This window comes from Oncorhynchus kisutch, linkage group LG23, assembly GCF_002021735.2.
Source record: "Oncorhynchus kisutch isolate 150728-3 linkage group LG23, Okis_V2, whole genome shotgun sequence".
Classification (NCBI taxonomy): domain Eukaryota; kingdom Metazoa; phylum Chordata; class Actinopteri; order Salmoniformes; family Salmonidae; genus Oncorhynchus; species Oncorhynchus kisutch.
The window spans coordinates 38,528,219-38,550,250 of record NC_034196.2 but is presented as its reverse complement, the minus strand read 5'-3'; the positions used below and the strand labels follow the sequence as shown (position 1 = coordinate 38,550,250).

The 22,032-nt window shown below is 43.4% G+C and overlaps 1 protein-coding gene across 2 annotated transcripts in view; it reads right to left on the bottom strand.

The window, feature by feature from the left end:
• The window catches only part of LOC109868692 (ras-related protein Rab-3C), a 71,417-nt gene extending 52,524 nt beyond the window's left edge, over nucleotides 1-18,893 (bottom strand). Inside the window, exons 1-2 of one of the 2 annotated variants that reach the window (XM_020458416.2) lie at nucleotides 18,561-18,893; nucleotides 17,000-17,209 (exon numbers count right to left, since the gene is read on the bottom strand). In XM_020458416.2, coding sequence (XP_020314005.1) covers nucleotides 17,000-17,209; nucleotides 18,561-18,566 — 216 coding nt within the window. In that variant the 5' untranslated portion in view covers nucleotides 18,567-18,893. Of the gene's footprint in view, nucleotides 1-16,999; nucleotides 17,210-18,557 lie in introns of both variants that reach the window. The other variant, XM_020458415.2, reaches the window with a different exon arrangement.
• Nucleotides 18,894-22,032: the final 3,139 nt, after the last annotated feature.

The following is a 22,032-nucleotide window of genomic DNA, read 5'->3' as shown; positions in this document are numbered from 1 at the left end:
TATTCTGGCACCACCCGGCCAGGTCTCTGACCTCCTCCCTATAGGCTGTCTCGTCGTTGTCGGTGATCAGACCTACCACTGTTGTGTCGTCAGCAAACTTAATGATTGTGTTGGAGTCCTGCCTGGCCATGCAGTCGTGGGTGAACCGGGAGTACAGGAGGGGACTGAGCCCGCACCCCTTGGGAGCTCCAGTGTTGCGGATCAGCGTGGCAGATGTGTTGCTACCTACCCTCACCACCTGGTGGCGGCCTGTCAGGAAGTCCAGGATCCAGTTGCAGAGGGAGGTGTTTAGTCCCAGGATCCTTAGCTTGGTGATGAGCTTTGAGGGTACTATGGTGTTGAACACTGAGCTGTAGTCAATGAACAGCATTCTCACATAGGTGTTCCTTTTGTCCAGGTGGGAAAGGGCAGTGTGGAGTGCAATAGAGATGGCATCATCTGTGAATCTGTTTGGGCGGTATGCAAATTGGAGTGGTTCTAGGGTTTCTGGGATAATGGTGTTGATGTGAGCCATTACCAGCCTTTCAAAGCACGTCATGGCTACGGACGTGAGTGCTACGGGTCTGTAGTCATTTAGGCAGGGTGACTATGGTGGTTTGCTTGAAGCATGTTGGTATTACAGACTCAATCAGGAAGATGTTGAAAATGTCAGTGAAGACACCTGCCAGTTGGTCAGCACATGCCCGGAGCACACGTCCTGGTAATCCGTCTGGCCCCGCAGCCTTGTGTATGTTGACCTGTTTAAAGGTCTTACTCACGTCGGCAACGGAGAGCGTGATCACACAGTCGTCCGTAACAGTTGATGCTCTCATGCATGCCTCAGTGTTGCTTGCCTCGAAGCGAGCATAGAAGTGATTTAGCTCGTCTGGTAGGCTCGTGTCACTGGGCAGCTCGCGGCTGTGCTTCCCTTTGTAGTCTAATAGTTTGCAAGCCTGCCACATCCGACGAGCGTCGGAGCTGGTGTAGTATGATTCAATCTTAGCCCTGTATTGACGCTTTGCCTGTTTGATGGTTCGTCGCAGGGTATAGCGGGATTTCTTGTAAGCTTCCAGGTTAGAATCCCGCACCTTGAAAGCGGAAGCTCTACCCTTTAGCTCAGTGTGAATGTTGCCTGTAATCCATGGCTTCTGGTTGGGGTATGTACGTACAGTCACTGTGGGGACAATGTCCTCAATGCACTTATTGATAAAGCCGGTGACTGATGTGGTGCATTCCTCAATGTTATTGGAAGAATCCCGGAACATGTTCCAGTCTGTGATAGCAACGAAGTCCTGTAGTTTAGCATCTGCTTCATCTGAACATTTTTTATAGACCCAGTCAGACCGAGTGGTGCTTTCTGATAATCAGAATCAGGAGGATAGAGTTGTGGTCGGATATACCAAATGGAGGGCGAGGGAGAGCTTTGTACGCATCTCTGTGTGTGGAGTACAGGTGATCTAGAATTGTTTCCCTCTGGTTGCACATTTAACATGTTGATAGAGATTTGGTAGAACTGATTTAAGTTTCCCTGCATTAAAGTCTCCGGCCACTAGGAGCGCCGGCTCTGGGTGAGTGGTTTGCTGTGTGCTTATTTCCTTATTCAGCTGACTGAGTGCGGTCTTAGTGCCAGCATCTGTCTGTGGTGGTAAATAAACAGCCACAAAAAGTATAGCTGAGAACTCTTTAGGCAAGTAGTGTGGCCTGCAGATTATCACAATATACTCTACTTCAGGCGAGAAAAATCTTGAGACTTCTTTAGATTTCGTGCACCAGCTGTTGTTTACAAATATGCACAGACTGCCTGCCCCCCCCCCCCCCCAGAATGGTAGATCAGTGTGCAGTGTGCTGTTCTATCCTGCCGGTGCAGCGTGTATCCCGCTAGCTGAATATCCATGTCGTCATTCAGTCACGATTCCGTGAAGCATAGGATATTACAGTTTTTGATGTCCCATTGGTAGGATATTCGTGATCTTACCTCGTCTAGTTTATTGTCCAATGATTGCACGTTGGGGAGTAATATTGACGGTAACGGCAGCTTTCCTAGTTGTCTTCTGCGGGTTCGGACGAGGCATCCGGCTCTTCGTCCTCTGCGTCGCTTCCTTTTGCGAATAATTGGGATGTCTGCCCTGTGGGGTGTTTGGAGAATATCGTTTGAGTCCTGCTTGTTGTTGTTGAAGAAATCTTTGTCTAATCTGAGGTGAGTGATCGCTGTCCTGATATCCAGAAGCTCTTTTCTTCCGTAAGATACAGTTGCAGAAAAAAACACATAATAGCACAATTGGTTAGGAGACAGTAAAACGGCGGCCATCTCCTTAAGTTACTAACAAACCCCTGATTTCTTAGTTTACTAACAAACCCCCAATTCCCTCAGTTCTTAATTAACCCCTGATTCCCTTAGTTACTAACAACCCCCTGATTCCCTTAGTTTACTAACAACCCCCTGATCCCCTCAGTTACTAACAAACCCCTGATTCCCTTAGTTTACTAACAACCCCCTGATCCCCTCAGTTACTAACAAACCCCTAATTCCCTTAGTTACTAACGAACCCCTGATTCCCTTAGTTACTAACAAACCCCTGATCCCCCTCAGTTACTAACAAACCCCTAATTCCCTTAGTTACTAACGAACCCCTGATTCCCTTAGTTACTAACAAACCCCTGATCCCCCTCAGTTACTAACAAACCCCTGATTCCCTTAGTAACTGAAGGGTTCAGGGGGTTGTTAGTAACTAACAAACCCCTAATTCCCTTAGTTCCTAATTAACCCCTGATTCCCTTAGTTACTAACAACCCCTAATTCCCTTAGTTACTGATTCCCTTAGTTACTAACAACCCCTAATTCCCTTAGTTACTGATTCCCTTAGTTACTAACAACCCCTAATTCCCTTAGTTACTAACAACCCCCTGATCCCCTCAGTTACTAACAAACCCCTGATTCCCTTAGTTACTAACAAACCCATGATTTCCTTAGTTACTGCACTGAGCAAAGGACATACTTCACACACAGGTTCAAGACTCATTCATTGAAATTGATAGATGTACAACTCGTGTCTTTCATTGAAATTGATAATGTACAACAACTCGTGTCTGTCAAGTTGAATGCTGCCTTACTGTATTGCACGACTTAGCGTAAGTGTAATAAACATTTCTGTGCGATTTTGACTGTGAAAATGTTGCACAGAATAATGACACCAAAGCCTACAAACACGGGTAAAGTGATGCATACTGCTTGCTACTGAAGTGTGTGGCTTTTCATGGTGATAAGGACAACGCTTACAGACAGTGTGACAAGGCCTTTTCAGCCGAGCACTGCTGAAATGTCCTTGAATGAAATGAGGGATAAAAAATGAGCAGAAAAGATACTCAGCTCTTTCTCTATCCTCCCCCACCTCTCTCTCTCTCCAACTCTCCATTGCTCTGCCTCTCTACCTCTTCCCACCCCCCTCTCTTTCTCTCTCAGTTTTCTCCCAACAGGCTTGGAGGTAGGACAAGGAGGGTTATATATAGCTCAAGATGAATAGGCATGCCCTACTCTACAGTTTACACAGCCCCAGAATGGAGCAGTGGAGAGCTGTGAATGAATCTGTGGACAAAACACCTCTCTCTGAAGCTAATGAACGTCTTTGGTTGTCCGATACCACACACGAGGCAACAGGAACAAAGTGACAATAGTTCACTCAGAAGTGTCACTGACTGCCTTGGACGGGTCATGATGAGAGCTGTGTTAACGGTTGAATTGATTAATACACTATATATTCAAAAGTATGTGGACACCCCTTCAAATTAGTGTATTATGTTATTTCAGCCACACCGTTGCTGTTAGGTGTATAAAATCAAACCCATAGCCATGCAATCTCTATAGACAAACATTGGCAGTAGAATGGCCTTACTGAAGAGCTCAGTGACTTTCAACATGGCCCCGCCAACAAGTCAGTTCATCAAATTTCTGCCCTGCTAGAGCTTCCCCGGTCAACTACAAGTACTGTTATTGTGAAGTGGAAACATCTAGGAGCAACAACAGCTCAGCCGTGAAGTGGTAGGCCACACAGCTGCACACAAGCCAAAGATCACCATGCGCAATTCCAAGCGTCGGCTTGGGTGGTGTAAAGCTTGCCACCATTGGACTCTGGAGCGTGGAAACGCGTTCTCTGGAGTGATGAATCACTCTTCATCATCTGGCAGTATGACAGACGAATCTGGGTTTGTTGGATGCCAGGAGAACACTACCTGCCCCAATGCATAGTGTCAACTGTAATATTTGGTGGAGGAGGACTAATGGTCTGGGGCTGTTTTTCATGGTTCGGGCTAGGCCCCTTAGTTTCAGTGAAGGGAAATCTAATGATTTCAATGACATTCCAGACGATTCTGTGCTTCCAACATTGTGGCAAAAGTTTGGGGAAGGCCCTTTCCTGTTTCAGCATGACGATGTCCCTATGCACAAAGTAAGGTCTATACAGAAATAGTTTGTTGAGATCGGTTTGGAAGAACTTGACTGGCATGCACAGAGCCCTGACCTCAGCTCCATCAAAAACCTTTGGGATGAATTGGAACGCCAAATGCGAGCCAGGCCAAATCGCCCAACATCAGTGCCCAACCTCACTAATGCTATTGTGGCTGAATGGAAGCAAGTCCCGGCAACAATGTTCCAACATCAAATGGAAAGCCTTCCCAGAAGAGTGGAGGCTGTTATAGCAGCAAAGGGAGGTATGTTAATGCCCATGAATTTGGAATGAGCTGTTCGATGAGCAGGTGTCCACATACTTTTGGTCATGTAGTGTATGTTATGAATGTCCTGCTAGATTTACTGTAAGTCAGTTTAATGCTTCCCATTTATGAAGTGAACGGCAGACATTTCCTTCACTTGACTATACAGAATGAAGGGATTTGGGAAGGAAACGGAAAGTGGAATATCTAGTTGAAACTATTTAAGAGGAAATCAGGAAGAGAATGCACCTAGTACTACTATAACAGTGGATACTACTATAACAGTAGATACTCTTTGGAATCATGGCAGTAGATACTACTATAACAGTAGATACTCTTTGGAATCATGGCAGTAGATACTCTTTGGAATCATGGCAGTAGATACTCTTTGGAATCATGGCAGTAGATACTCTTTGGAATCAATCCCTGTTTGTTCAAATGCTACAGTGCATAATATGCTCCCAGAAAGATCTAACCAAAGTTCCTTGCTGCGTTTTCATCTGCAATAGCCTGCATCACACAGTGACATCTTTGAAAGGCTTAGGACCCCCTGCTTTTCCAGTTAAATTATTATCCCACGCGGCTGCTTATTCAAAGGCGCAGGTGTGCGTCCCAAGTGGCAGCCTGTTCCCTATGTAGTGCACTACTTTTGACCAGGGCCTATAGATAATAGGGTGATATTTGGGTTGCAGTCACAATGAATCTCTACCGTATGGCATTATCTCATCCACTGAATCACTACTGCAGCTGAGATGTAACCCAAGGCTTTAGGGTTAGGTCTAGGGTTAACATCTGACAGACTAAAAAAGCTTTAGGAGTTTGACCAGACAACTGCAGTAATTATCACCGCTCATGTTTAGTCAAGCTAATGAGCTAATAATAGGACAAATATTTCCATTTGAATCACAAGTCAATTAATATGTAAAGGATAATCAACAAGAGGCTATGGGTTCTGTGGAAGACAATGAATAACGTGGAAGGTGTGTTCCACGGAGCGCATTGAGCCACGAGTTGATTATCCCTTTTATATCGTGGCTATAAATGTGTTCAACATCCACTAAAGCAGTTAGACAGTAGTTGCCTCGGTAACCAAACAGACTTGCTAGTTTAGTTAACCAAACCATCAGTCCTAGTTTGCTATTATGAAAATCTAATTCAAAAGCAACTTTCAAAAAGCAGCTCAAACATAGAACATGCAAGAACGAACTATAGCCATTGAATTCTACCGTGCGTTACAGGGAAATAATGCATGCTCTAGAATGCCCTTCAAGCCAATCAGAAATGAGTATTCAACAATGCCATGGTATAAGAACACATTGTTCATTAGAATGATTTGTACCCATTTTTCTTCAGATTTAAACTTTTTTTAAAAATGTTTTTGCATAAGAGTGAAGAAGGAGGATGAACTAGTTTTAATGCAGGGTTGAAATGTTCACAAAAAGACAAAGAGAGTTTGAGATGCGATTCAACACAGTGACTAGTCTGACGTAAGTGGGTTGTCAAAACATATCCAGGGAGATAGGCAGGCACACACACACACACACACACACCTCGTCGGGGGAACAAAAGACGCCTTCCGGAAACAAGCCAGCTGTTCTTCAGAAAAGCGAGGTGGTTAAATGTCGGCGTCTAACGATGAGAGATGGGAGGATAATAAAGACCGCGGCCGCATCTGAAATGGGACCCTATTCCCTAAAAAGTGCCTTACCTTTGACCAGGGCTCATAGGGAATAGGGTGCCATTTGAGACACGACCACAGGAAGCTGCTGGCTGCCTTTTTTGGTTACTACATGATTCCATGTGTTATTTCATAGTTTTGATGTCTTCACTACTATTCTACAATGTAGAAAAAAGTCAAAATAAAGAAAAGTCCTGGAATGAGTAGCTGTGTCCAAACTTTTGATTCATACTGTATATTTTCACAATACCATTCAAACGTTTGGGGTCACTTAGAAATGTCCTGGTTTTTGAAAGAAGAAAAAAAATTGTCCATTAAAATAACATCAAGTTGATCAGAAATACAGTGTAGACATTTTTAATGTTGTAAATGACTATTGAAGCTGGACTATTGTATCTGGAATATGGAATATCTACATAGGCGTACAGAGGCCCATTATCAGCAACCATCACTCCTGTGTTCAAATGGCACGTTGTATTAGCTAATCCAAGTTTATCATTTTAAAAGGCTAATTGATCATTAGAAAACCCTTTTGCAATTATGTTAGCACAGCTGAAAACTGCTGTCCTGATTAGAGAAGCAATAAAACTGGCCTTCTTTAGACTAGTTGAGTATCTGGAGCATTAGCATTTGTGGGTTCGATTACAGGCTCAAAATGGCCAGAAACAAATAACTTTCTTCTGAAATTTCTGTTCTGAGAAATTAAGGCTGTTCCATGCAAGAAATTGGCAAGAAACTGAAGATCTCGTACAACGCTGTGTACTACTCCCTTCACAGAACTGGCTCTAACCAGAACAGAAAGAGGAGTGGGAGGCCCCAGTGCACAGTTTGAGAAACAGATTTTTTTCCCGCAAATATCCTTTCTGAATATAAAAGTAATCCTCTCAGTAATCATTTAGTTTTTCAAAAGTATCTGTAATCTGATTACAATATTTTTGCTGGTAACGTAACGGATTATAGTTACCGTTTTTTTGTAATCTGTTACTCCCCAACCCTGACCAGTGGTGGATGAGGTGAAATTATCCCCCCCATAACAGTGTAAACTGCCTATTGTCAAGTGCTGTATATACACTGTAACGGCAGTTCATAAATATTGTTTTCATAAAGCTTGATGGGGCTTACCAAGAAAAACCTCCAAAAGGACTCGTTTGAGGCAGAGAGGTGTACTCCACAAAAAACATTCAATTAATTTCTTATTTGCTCACTTTAATTCATTGTTCAGGATGAATACAGGTAACTGACGTTTTCGACATCAAGCTGATGTCTTCCTCAGACTGCCTTGATGGCTTGACTTTGTTTAGTTGGATCTAACCCTAATTTATAAATGGAATCTGATATTCTAAAGCTGTTAAAGCTCATTACTGCAGTATAGTCTCAGTAAAAGTGGAGACATTGCACTACAATTGTATCCAGCCATTGTAGCTACGTCCCTCTAACACTCTTTAAGCCTCTCTAAGTTAGCCATGATGGAAGACAGCTGCAACGTAAATGATAAATCGATACTAATAAAACTCCTCGAGACCGCAAAACTCGATTTCAAGCATTTCAGATATCCGGCAAAGCTGTGTAGACCTCTGATTACAGACAGCCAGGGCAGAGTGACCAAGCCTAGGACCCACTACCCGCTAGCTAACTGCTAACACCGTTTCCCAAAATCAATGTTATGAGTCTGGTTGTATTGTATAACCCCTGTGCCACAGCTACCTCCTCTGTGCTAGCTAGCTCCAGACCTGTTTCCATGGTTTCAGTGTATGGCAGGGTCTGGTAGCACATTCAGGAGTGAGTGATATTAATTTGGACAGAGAGGGACTCAGATGAGACCAGGTCGAGGGAGGGCATGCTAATGACTCATGAAGGTGAAGGAGTCCTTTGGATTTACTGTAAATTGTTTATGTGTTTCAGGTTTTGTATTTGGTATCACATAAATGAAAATATAATTTCACATGCTTCCATTGCTCTTAAATACAAGTAAAACTAAATGCATGCTCTTCAACCGATCGCTACCTGCACCTACCCGCCTGTCCAACATCACTACTCTGGACGGCTCTGACTTAGAATACGTGGACAACTACAAATACTTAGGTGTCTGGTTAGACTGTAAACTCTCCTTCCAGACCCATATCAAACATCTCCAATCCAAAGTTAAATCTAGAATTGGCTTCCTATTTCGCAACAAAGCATCCTTCACTCATGCTGCCAAACATACCCTTGTAAAACTGACCATCCTACCAATCCTCGACTTTGGCGATGTCATTTACAAAATAGCCTCCAATACCCTACTCAACAAATTTGATGCAGTCTATCACAGTGCAATCCGTTTTATCACCAAAGCCCCATATACTACCCACCATTGCGACCTGTACGCTCTCGTTGGCTGGCCCTCGCTTCATACTCGTCGCCAAACCCACTGGCTCCATGTCATCTACAAGACCCTGCTAGGTAAAGTCCCCCCTTATCTCAGCTCGCTGGTCACCATAGCATCTCCCACCTGTAGCACACGCTCCAGCAGGTATATCTCTCTAGTCACCCCCAAAACCAATTCTTTCTTTGGCCGCCTCTCCTTCCAGTTCTCTGCTGCCAATGACTGGAACGAACTACAAAAATCTCTGAAACTGGAAACACTTATCTCCCTCACTAGCTTTAAGCACCAACTGTCAGAGCAGCTCACAGATTACTGCACCTGTACATAGCCCACCTATAATTTAGCCCAAACAACTACCTCTTTCCCAACTGTATTTTATTTATTTATTTATTTTGCTCCTTTGCACCCCATTATTTGTATTTCTACTTTGCACATTCTTCCATTGCAAAACTACCATTCCAGTGTTTTACTTGCTATATTGTATTTACTTTGCCACCATGGCCTTTTTTGCCTTTACCTCCCTTCTCACCTCATTTGCTCACATTGTATATAGACTTGTTTATACTGTATTATTGACTGTATGTTTGTTTTACTCCATGTGTAACTCTGTGTCGTTGTATCTGTCGAACTGCTTTGCTTTATCTTGGCCAGGTCGCAATTGTAAATGAGAACTTGTTCTCAACTAGCCTACCTGGTTAAATAAAGGTAAAATAAAAAATATATAAAAAAATGACTGTTGCTAAGTAAAATTACTGTATTGATACAATATTACACTTGCTTTGTGGTCACTGGTCAACATTAGAAGCTAAATCCTCCATGCAACAAAGACTTACTCTCTCTAAACATGGCTGAAATCCAGTGGTGGAAAAAGTACTCAACTCTCATACTTGAGTAAAAGTAAATATACCTTAATAGAAAATGACTCAAGTAAAAGTGAAAGTCAGCCAGTAAAATACGACTTGAGTAAAAGTCTAAAAGTATTTGGTTTCAAATATATTTAAGTATCAAAAGTAAAAGTAAAAGTATAAATCATTTCAACTTCCTTATATTAAGCAAACCAGACGGCACAATTGTGTTTTTTATTTTATTTACGGATAGCCAAGGACACACTCCAATGTTCAGACATCATTTATAAAAGAAGCATTTGCTTTTAGTGAGTCCACCAGATCCGGGGCAGTAGGGATGACCAGGGATGTTCTCTGTTTAGTGAATCCTCCAGATCAGAGGCAGTAGGGATGACCAGGGATGTTCTCTGTTTAGTGAGTACACCAGATCAGGGGCAGTAGGGATGACCAGGGATGTTCTCTGTTTAGTGAGTCCACCAGATCAGGGGCAGTAGGGATGACCAGGGATATTCTCTGTTTAGTGAGTGCACCAGATCAGGGGCAGCAGGGATGACCAGGGATGTTCTCTGTTTAGTGAGTCCACCAGATCAGGGGCAGTAGGGATGACCAGGGATGTTCTCTGTTTAGTGAGTCCACTAGATCAGGGGCAGTAGGGATGACCAGGGATGTTCTCTGTTTAGTGAGTACACCAGATCAGGGGAAGTAGGGATGACCAGGGATGGTCTCTGTTTAGTGAGTCCACTAGATCAGGGGCAGTAGGGATGACCAGGGATGTTCTCTGTTTAGTGAGTACACCAGATCAGGGGCAGTAGGGATGACCAGGGATGTTCTCTGTTTAGTGAGTACACCAGATCAGGGGCAGTAGGGATGACCAGGGATGTTCTCTGTTTAGTGAGTACACCAGATCAGGGGCAGTAGGGATGACCAGGGATGTTCTCTGTTTAGTGAGTACACCAGATCAGGGGCAGTAGGGATGACCAGGGATGTTCTCTGTTTAGTGAGTCCACTAGATAAGGTGCAGTAGGGATGACCAGGGATGTTCTCTGTTTAGTGAGTCCACCAGATCAGGGGCAGTAGGGATGACCAGGGATGTTCTCTGTTTAGTGAGTCCACCAGATCAGGGGCAGCAGGGATGACCAGGGATGTTCTCTGTTTAGTGAGTCCACCAGATCAGGGGCAGTAGGGATGACCAGGGATGTTCTCTGTTTAGTGAGTCCACCAGATCAGGGGCAGCAGGGATGACCAGGGATGTTCTCTGTTTAGTGAGTCCACCAGATCAGGGGCAGTAGGGATGACCAGGGATGTTCTCTGTTTAGTGAGTCCACCAGATCAGGGGCAGTAGGGATGACCAGGGATGTTCTCTGTTTAGTGAGTACACCAGATCAGGGGCAGTAGGGATGACCAGGGATGTTCTCTGTTTAGTGAGTACACCAGATCAGGGGAAGTAGGGATGACCAGGGATGGTCTCTGTTTAGTGAGTCCACTAGATCAGGGGCAGTAGGGATGACCAGGGATGTTCTCTGTTTAGTGAGTACACCAGATCAGGGGCAGTAGGGATGACCAGGGATGTTCTCTGTTTAGTGAGTACACCAGATCAGGGGCAGTAGGGATGACCAGGGATGTTCTCTGTTTAGTGAGTACACCAGATCAGGGGCAGTAGGGATGACCAGGGATGTGCTCTGTTTAGTGAGTACACCAGATCAGGGGCAGTAGGGATGACCAGGGATGTTCTCTGTTTAGTGAGTCCACTAGATAAGGTGCAGTAGGGATGACCAGGGATGTTCTCTGTTTAGTGAGTCCACCAGATCAGGGGCAGTAGGGATGACCAGGGATGTTCTCTGTTTAGTGAGTCCACCAGATCAGGGGCAGCAGGGATGACCAGGGATGTTCTCTGTTTAGTGAGTCCACCAGATCAGGGGCAGTAGGGATGACCAGGGATGTTCTCTGTTTAGTGAGTCCACCAGATCAGGGGCAGCAGGGATGACCAGGGATGTTCTCTGTTTAGTGAGTCCACCAGATCAGGGGCAGTAGGGATGACCAGGGATGTTCTCTGTTTAGTGAGTCCACCAGATCAGGGGCAGTAGGGATGACCAGGGATGTTCTCTGTTTAGTGAGTACACCAGATCAGGGGCAGTAGGGATGACCAGGGATGTTCTCTGTTTAGTGAGTCCACCAGATCAGGGGCAGTAGGGATGACCAGGGATGTTCTCTGTTTAGTGAGTGCACCAGATCAGGGGCAGCAGGGATGACCAGGGATGTTCTCTGTTTAGTGAGTCCACCAGATCAGGGGCAGTAGTGATGACCAGGGATGTTCTCTGTTTAGTGAGTCCACTAGATCAGGGGCAGTAGGGATGACCAGGGATGGTCTCTGTTTAGTGAGTCCACTAGATCAGGGGCAGTAGGGATGACCAGGGATGTTCTCTGTTTAGTGAGTACACCAGATCAGGGGCAGTAGGGATGACCAGGGATGTTCTCTGTTTAGTGAGTACACCAGATCAGGGGCAGTAGGGATGACCAGGGATGTTCTCTGTTTAGTGAGTACACCAGATCACGGGCAGTAGGGATGACCAGGGATGTTCTCTGTTTAGTGAGTACACCAGATCAGGGGCAGTAGGGATGACCAGGGATGTTCTCTGTTTAGTGAGTCCACTAGATAAGGTGCAGTAGGGATGACCAGGGATGTTCTCTGTTTAGTGAGTCCACCAGATCAGGGGCAGTAGGGATGACCAGGGATGTTCTCTGTTTAGTGAGTACACCAGATCAGGGGCAGTAGGGATGACCAGGGATGTTCTCTGTTTAGTGAGTCCACCAGATCAGGGGCAGTAGGGATGACCAGGGATGTTCTCTGTTTAGTGAGTCCACCAGATCAGGGGCAGCAGGGATGACCAGGGATGTTCTCTGTTTAGTGAGTCCACCAGATCAGGGGCAGTAGGGATGACCAGGGATGTTCTCTGTTTAGTGAGTCCACCAGATCAGGGGCAGCAGGGATGACCAGGGATGTTCTCTGTTTAGTGAGTCCACCAGATCAGGGGCAGTAGGGATGACCAGGGATGTTCTCTGTTTAGTGAGTCCACTAGATCAGGGGCAGTAGGGATGACCAGGGATGTTCTCTGTTTAGTGAGTACACCAGATCAGGGGCAGTAGGGATGACCAGGGATGTTCTCTGTTTAGTGAGTCCACCAGATCAGGGGCAGTAGGGATGACCAGGGATGTTCTCTGTTTAGTGAGTCCACCAGATCAGGGGCAGTAGGGATGACCAGGGATGTTCTCTGTTTAGTGAGTACACCAGATCAGGGGCAGTAGGGATGACCAGGGATGTTCTCTGTTTAGTGAGTCCACCAGATCAGGGGCAGTAGGGATGACCAGGGATGTTCTCTGTTTAGTGAGTCCATTTTCCTGTGAAAATGTAACGAGTACTTCTGAGTGTCTGAGAAAATGTATGGAGTAGAAAGTACATTCTTTTCTTTATGAATGTAGTGAAGTAAAAGTAAAAGTTGTCCAAAAAATATAAATAGTAAAGGAAAGTACAGATACTCCCAAAAACTACTTAAGTAGTACTTTAAGTACATTTACTTAAGTACTTTACACCACTGCTGAAATCATACTCTCATCCTACGCTTGAAGCATTAAAATAATTGAGATACATATTGGTTTTTTCTCTAGTAAGAACAGTTTTGTCTGTAATACACCATTGACATGATGATTAATAGCTGGCCTAATTCTTCTCCATGTGTGGCCACCACCTGGTTCATGTAAAGCAGACATTTGGTGGCAGAATAGCTCAAACACCAGCAGCAGGTTCTCATAGAGGGAAAATGTGTGTACAGTGTTAGAGAAGAGGGTGGTAACTGAAATATCAGTCGATGATCAGAAGATTTAGTCAAATACCCACTGGACACATACATCAATTCAATGTCTATTCCACATTGCTTCAAAGTAACTTCTTTGAAATTACGTGGAAACAACATTGATTCAACCAGTATGTGCCCACTGGGTAGGCTTCTGACTAGATTGCAGTTTGATTTTGACAGTCTTCAGTAGAGAAGTATGCTTAATATCTGTGAGTAGCAGACTAGTGGGGCTTCCAATGGATCAGACCAGCAGGACTTCCAATGGATCAGACCAGCGGGGCTTCCAATGGATCAGACCAGCGGGGCTTCCAATGGATCAGACCAGCGGGGCTTCCAATGGATCAGACCAGCGGGGCTTCCAATGGATCAGACCAGCGGGGCTTCCAATGGATCAGACTAGTGGGGCTTCCAATGGATCATATCTTCAGGAAAGGGCTATAGATCATAGGGTCTTCAGCAAGCATAACATCCTCTCAAGGCGATTTGGTTTGGGTATAAAACCAACACAGTTCAAAATCATCCTGGCACAAATGAAAAACCATGAGATTGGGCCATTATTTGTGTAGTGTAAGCATTAGGTCGACATTCCATTCCAGCTGTAGTCAGTAGCCATTGACTCTGCAGCAGACAGTGAGCAGCCTAATGTGTTCAGTTGGTCAAAGTCGTTAGTGCAGGTCTAATTTAAAACTCACAATTTGACCTGTATTCGTTTTGACTAGACACTCGATCCTCCAGACAGTAATGTGGGTTAGGGTTAGTAAGCGTTAAGGTTAGTAAGGGTTTGTAAGGTTTAGTAATGGTTAGGGCTAGGGTTAGTAAGGGATTGTTATGGTTAGTAAGGGTTAGTTAAGGTTAGAGTTAGTAAGGGTTAGGGTTAGTAAGGGTTTGTAAGGGTTAGTAAGGGTTAGGGTTAGTAAGGGATAGTTAGGGTTAGGGTTAGTTAGGGTTAGTAAGGTTTAGCTAGGGTTAGGGTTAGTTAGGGTTAGTTAGGGTTATGATTAGTAAGGGTTAATAAGTGTTAGGGTTAGTCAGGATTCGGGTTTGTAAGGGTTAGGGTTAGTAAGGGTTAGGGTTAGTAAGGGTTACGGTTAGGGTTAGGGTTAGTAAGGGTAAGTAAGGGTTAGGGTAGTTAGGGTTAGTAAGGATTAGAGTTAGTAAGGGTTAGGGTTAGTAAGGATAAGTAAGGGTTAGGGTAGTTAGGGTTAGGGTTAGTAAGGATAAGTAAGGATTAGGGTAGTTAGGGTTAGTAAGGGTTAGGGTAGTTAGGGTTAGTAAGGGTTAGGGTAGTTAGGGTTAGGGAGGGTTAGGGTAGTTAGGGTTAGTAAGGGTTAGGGTTAGTAAGGGTAAGTAAGGGTTAGGGTAGTTAGGGTTAGGAAGGGTTAGGGTAGTTAGGGTTAGTAAGGGTTAGGGTAGTTAGGGTTAGGGTTAGTAAGGGTAAGTAAGGGTTAGGGTAGTTAGGGTTAGGAAGGGTTAGGGTAGTTAGGGTTAGTAAGGGTTAGGGTAGTTAGGGTTAGGGTTAGTAAGGGTAAGTAAGGGTTAGGGTAGTTAGGGTTAGGGTAGTTAGGGTTAGTAAGGGTTAGGGTAGTTAGGGTTAGGGTTAGTAAGGGTTAGGGTAGTTAGGGTTAGGGTTAGTAAGGGTTAGGGTAGTTAGGGTTAGGAAGGGTTAGGGTAGTTAGGGTTAGTAAGGGTTAGGGTTAGGAAGGGTTAGGGTAGTTAGGGTTAGTAAGGGTTAGGGTAGTTAGGGTTAGGGTAGTTAGGGTTAGTAAGGGTTAGGGTAGTTAGGGTTAGGGTTAGTAAGGGTTAGGGTAGTTAGGGTTAGGGTTAGTAAGGGTTAGGGTAGTTAGGGTTAGGAAGGGTTAGGGTAGTTAGGGTTAGTAAGGGTTAGGGTTAGTAAGGGTTAGGGTAGTTAGGGTTAGTAAGGGTTAGGGTAGTTAGGGTTAGGGTAGTTAGGGTTAGTAAGGGTTAGGGTAGTTAGGGTTAGTAAGGGTTAGGGTAGTTAGGGTTAGGGTTAGTAAGGGTTAGGGTAGTTAGGGTTAGTAAGGGTTAGGGTAGTTAGGGTTAGTAAGGGTTAGGGTAGTTAGGGTTAGGGTAGTTAGGGTTAGTAAGGGTTAGGGTAGTTAGGGTTAGTAAGGGTTAGGGTAGTTAGGGTTAGTAAGGGTTAGGGTAGTTAGGGTTAGTAAGGGTTAGGGTAGTTAGGGTTAGTAAGGGTTAGGGTAGTTAGGGTTAGGAAGTGATCATGACTAGAGACCAGGCTGTATTCATAAAGCAGTGCTGATCTAAAATCAGATAGGAGTGCTGATCAGTCCATTCATTATGCTAAAAAAGGCACAACTGATTCTATATCAGCACTCCTACTTGGAGACGCTTTGTGAATACTGTGAGACGCTTTGTGAATACTGTGAGACGCTTTGTGAATACTGTGAGACCAGAGAGAGGATGCAATTTTTTTTAATGAGCATGGCCTTATTTCTTTTACATCATATTGGATGACAGTCATTCATATTCCATTCACCCAGCTGTGTAACATCGATAGGCTTTGGCTTTTACATGATACTAACATTTTCCCTGTACCAATCATGAGGTTGCTACAACCCAGCCTAAGAATGAAAGTTTACAACGTAGGTGCACACAGGTAGTGACACATTCCTTGCACACTCTTGCCTGCATCTAGCTGATCTAGGGTGTAATCACTAGTCCAAATGTGGGTTTCCATTGGACAAAATCCTGGTATGTTTATCCCCATTTTGTTCTGTTTGCTTCCGTTTAAGAAACGTTTTTCAACAGAATCGGAGGAATGAATACACTCCTGATCACATAGAAACACATTTCGCGTTCATAGCAGCCACATAAAAACAGCATGATCACTTTGCTCGATGTATATATCATTATTTCTCGCAGCTATCTGCATGTTCTCCTCCTCTCTCCTTTTCCCTTCGCTTGAATTGGTCAGACCTGGGCCTCACAAACGACACCCAGAGATAATAAAGTCCTTCCTGAATCCTTTTGAAACTGCTGTCACTAACCTCGCAAACCCCAGAGTACCTCAGTGCTGTAGGTTTAATTCCATAGCTACTGGGCAGAGAACAAAATACAAATTCAGACTTCCTGTTTTCAAAGCATTTTAAATGTAATATTGGCACTAAGTTACCTCTTGTGGACATGACAAAGTGACCAACCGGGGTTCAAACCTGGGTCTCCTTCGTACGACAAGACTGCATCAGTCCAGCAGCCAACTGAACTAATTCATAGGCCAGGGTCTACACAGCTGATTCAAATAATCATCTCAACATTAAGCTTTGACTATTTGAATCAGCTGTGTAGTGCTAGGGCAAAAAACAAAATATGCACCCCTTGAGGGCACCAGGACCGAGTTTGGGAACACTGGACTAGGCATTAGCTTAGGAGCCAACAATAGGAGTCTTTAGGTCCCCTGCAAGGTTTCTTATCACACAGACACAGTTCTGAACTACCTCCTTTACAACAGCAAACAGTACTACGCATACTGTAACATTCGACAGTAGGAAACATTCTTCGAGTGAGGAGAGTATCATGCCACAAAAACATCACACTTTAGACTCACCCATATCTGTAGTTTGATCCGCTTGTCGTTCTTGTAGACTGTTTTCACTTTGAAATCTATGCCCACAGTGCTGACGAAAGCAGAGGTGAAGGAATCATCGGCATAGCGGAAGAGAAAGGAAGTTTTTCCTACACTGCTGTTGCCGATGATAAGCAGTTTGAACATATAATCAAAGTTCTGGTCCGAGCCCTCTTGCTGTGTTGCAGCCATCTGCAAGAACAAGACAGTTCAAATTCAAAAGCAATTGGTGTTCAGTGATTGGGGTTTCAGAGTTCGCTAGACCTGAACATTAGGGATGCGTCCCAAATGGCACCCTATTCTCTAGTGCAATACTTTGGACAGAACCCTGTGAACACTATTTCATCAGCATCCGCAACCCTTTTAAATGTTCAATCTATGGAGGTGTTAAAGAAATGATAAGAGCAATGTAGCAGGGCTGTTCAGATCCAATAACTCAACCATGAGACATACACAGACCCAGGCAAGCCTCTACCTGGCTAAAGGGAGGGAGACATTTTCATTCACACATTGGGAAAAGTGGTACCATAAGCCTTTCGGCTATTTCCTTTATTAATCAAGCTCTGGCTTTTATTATTTTATAATCTAGTATTTTACAATCTAATTTCACTCAATTCATTCTAATCAACCTAATAATTATGACACACCCCTCCCTATTGTCATTGGTTGCACTAGTTTCACTGTTTATCTACATAACCTGGTTCAAGTATTCATGACATAACCCTGAAGAAGGCACAGTGATGCTGAAACATTGGTGTTTTACCCAATAAATTAGTGGGAGTTTATATATATATATATATATATATATATATATATATATATATATATATATATATATATACATATATATATATAGAGCGAGAGAGAGCGAGAGAGAGAGACAGAATGTTTAATAAAACATTTTTATAGCTTATAAAATTATTATGTAAAATCCAGAATGAATACAGAAGGTTGATGCAGTTAACTGCAACCATTCAAAGTTCCACAACATAATACATTACACTTTCATTTACATTTGATGGTGTATTATTTCTGTCTAGCCTAGCTATACAAGCTTATAAATAAGAAATGTTAATCATTTAACACCAATTGTATCTAACATCAATTAGATCTAATGTGGGTTAATTTGGTCCAGTTCACATAGGCTAGGCTAATAAAATAATACTGTAAGATAATTACTGAATTCAAGCGAACAACTAACGTTACAGTTCATCGCTGGCTATTAATTAAATCCATAGTAATGTAAAATAGGCTAATGTTTTTTCCTACAACTACAGGGTAGAAAAGCACCCCCACCCCCATATTGACACCGTATGTTCTTCACCATCAGTTCGTTTTTGCTTAAAAACATATTGTCACTCTGCCTGTATACAGACACGATTTCATGCGTAGCTCTTTCATTTTCAGGGCACAATTTTAGTAACAGTGTGGCCAGATGCGCTTGATTACCATAATTGCCATACAGTTTTTACAAATAATTCACAGGCATATATGACTACAAATATGTAATGAGAAATAAAGGGCCAAAAAAACATACAACTACCTGCATAGGTGCGTCCTGGAGCGTGCCACTAAATGACAAACAGATTTCCAAATGTGTTGTGTTCAATTCAGCGAGTGATACCCAGAGATGCTCCGCCTGTGCCTCCCTCTGGATTTAAGCAACGGAGCTGTCCCCTTTTTTCAAGCCAGACGAGAGCGCGCAATGACACGCGACTGCGCGCGTTCACAGTCGGTTAGTTCTATCTGGGATCCTTGGGACTTCCCGATCCTAAACCCTAACCCTAATCCCTACCCTTAGCCTAACCATAACCAAAACCCTAATCCTTACGTTAACCATTTCACCAGGTCATCTTCAATTGGTTAGGGATGTCCCAACGATACGGGATAGCGAGAACCGTTCACAATCACATAGCATGTTGAGCTGACGGGGAATGTAGTCTTTTACCATTCATTAATGACGAAAAATACTTTGATTGGGTTAACTAGGCTCACCCAAACAGTTTAACCTATTATAGCAGGCGTAAAAGAAAGGCTCACATCGTAATCTGATTGGTTTTGGAGGTTGGCCCTTCTATGGTAATAGGGGATGTTCCTCTGCGATTACTACCGAATCCTGTTGATGATCTAACCTTGGTAGAGAAAATAAAAGATTGGTTATAAATCAGTGATATATGGAAACTGTTTGACAATTACATTGGTAGAAGTTTTTATGCATTTTTACTGCTTTTCACAGATGGATCCAAGGACCCAGATAGTGGAGCACAGGAGCAGGTGCTAATATTCCTGAATTGTGGAGATATGTAGAAGTGGAGTTATGTAGAAGACTAACAGATGAACTGTCAGTATACTCAGTTGAACTGTTGGCGATAGTAGTTGCCCTCCAGTGGGTGGAGGACGTACAACCTGTCAGAATTATAGTATGCTCAGATTCCCTGTCTGTCTTGAATAGTTTATCATCTGGTAAATCTAATATGAGTGACCTACTATTGGAGGCATTAATGTTATTGTGGAGAATCGAGAGACTGGGTGTAGTAATGAGATTCTGCTGTGTCCCAGCCCATTCGGTGTGGTAGGGAATGAAATTGTTGACCAGACTGCCAAAAGGGCTTTAAAATGAGATAGAATTTATGTTCATGCTCCACTGGGTAGAGGTGAGGCCAAATGTAAGATCAAAGCCATTTTGATAGATGTGTGGCAGAAGATATCAGACTCTGAGCCAAAGGGCCGGCATTTATATGCCCTTCAAAGAAAGGTAGGTGGACCAAGATTCAAAATTCAGATTAGGAAGGAAGAGGTGGTGTTTGCTCGATTACGTCTAGGACATTGTACATTGAACCCGTCATTACATCTGATTGGCAAGAATGTGAATGGTTTGTGTCTTGAGTGTATCGTTGATGAAACTGTGATTTAGATTTTGCATGTGTTGTTATATTGTTGTAAGTATGTTCAAGGGAGGGAAAGATTGACGTGTAGGATTATTGAGGTTGGACAGGGACGGGACGGGGGTTGGAAGGGAATTTGGGGATGGTCTTTTAGAAGTTATTAGGGCTCTTTTTTATTTTCCAGGTGTACCGAGTTAGGTAGGAGGATTTAGAAGTGTGGAGCTAATGTTGTAAACCGTGATTGACCACACACTCCAGCACCTTAAACGTTTGTTTGCTGACCACAATTATATCATAGAAGAAGAAGAAAGTAGAATTTGATTGGTGCAGAACCTGTCAATCTGGATTTGACGCTTGCCAAGTGGGTTATATACTGTGCTCTGTCTGGAAGTTTAGAAAAAATGACTAGATTATTGCTATAATGTCGCTGGATAATAATGAAAATAGGACTTTTAAATGGTAATATACGTGGAACATGACTGCATTTGTGAGCAGTGATCACGTTGTCGTCAGTAATGTAATTACATTTCCCTGTTATCTATATTAGGTTAAACTGCTAGATCTTGGATGCTAGGTGAATGGCACAGCAGCACTAGTACAGTACCAGTTTCTGGACGATGACGCTTTAGAATGTTCATTTAGAATGTTACTGTAGCGACCTCTAGTGTTCATGGCAAAAGGAAAAGAAAGTCAAATGTGCAGACGAGAGCTGATATTCCACTAACGAGTGAGCCTATTTAGCAATTTAACGTCCTCTTTCATTGCCCCGTGGATTTTACTAACTGAATGAGTCTCATTCTATACTGAACAAAAATATAACCCAACATGCAACAATTTCAAATAATTACTGAGTTATAGTTTACAGGGAAATTAGTCAACTGAAATAAATGAGTCTGTCCCTAAACTCTGGATTTCACATGACTGGGAATACAGATATGCATCTGTTGGTCACAGATACCTTTAAAAAATGTCAGTATCTAGCAACCATTTGCTTCATGCAGTGCGACATCTCCTTCGCATAGAGTTGATCACGGTGTTGATGGCCTGTGGAATGTTGTCCCACTCCTCTTCAATTGGCGGACCTGGAACATTCTGTCCTACACGTTGACCCAGAGCTTCCCGAAAAATGTTCAATGGGTGAAGTGTCTGGTGAGTATGCAGGCCATGGAAGAACTGGGACCTTTTCAGCTTCCAGGAATTATGTACAGATCCTTGCGACATCATGGGGCTGTGCATTATCATGCCGAAACATGAGGTGATGGCGGTGGATGAATGGCACAACAATAGGCCTCAGGATCTCGTTACGTTATCTCTGTGCATTCAAATTGCCATTGATGAAATGCAATTAATTGTTTTCGTTGTCCGTAGCTAATGCCTGTCGATACCATAGGAGAAATGCTCACAAACAGGGGTGTAAACAAATTAGATTTTTGTGCGTATGGAACGTTTCTGGGGTCTTTTATATCAGATCATGAAACATGGGACCAACGCTTTACATGTTGCGTTTATATTTTTGTTCAGTGTAGTATGAATCCTGTATGTAGAAATGACACGGCAGATAGTCATATAATTATAGTGAGAATATAAGAGTGATATAGTTTGGGTTTATGGTCTCAATTCTAAACTTTAGTTAGTACTGAAATACAGCGTTTGGGAGTAGTGTAAGGAAGTGCTATTTCCTATGCAAATGACCAGCTTACTGCTATTGCATTACTATAACGGAGACAACACATAGCAACGTATTTTCACAGTAAAACATGTTAGGGCACACACAGAATATCTCTCACACACACACTCACTTAAACCATCCACAACACTGTCGAAACAGGATACATCCTAGCCACAGGTGCTAGCCTGCAAGGACACACAGACTTTCCAAGACAAGAACGCACACACATACACACACTCATTGCGAGGACACCAAGATAAGAACGCACACACATTACACACACTCACTGCGAGGACACACAGACTTGACTTGTGAAGACAGGGACGCACACACATACACACACTCATTGCGAGGACACCAAGATAAGAACGCACACACATTACACACACTCACTGCGAGGACACACAGACTTGACTTGCCAAGACAGGAACGCACACACATACACACACTCACTCCCTCTC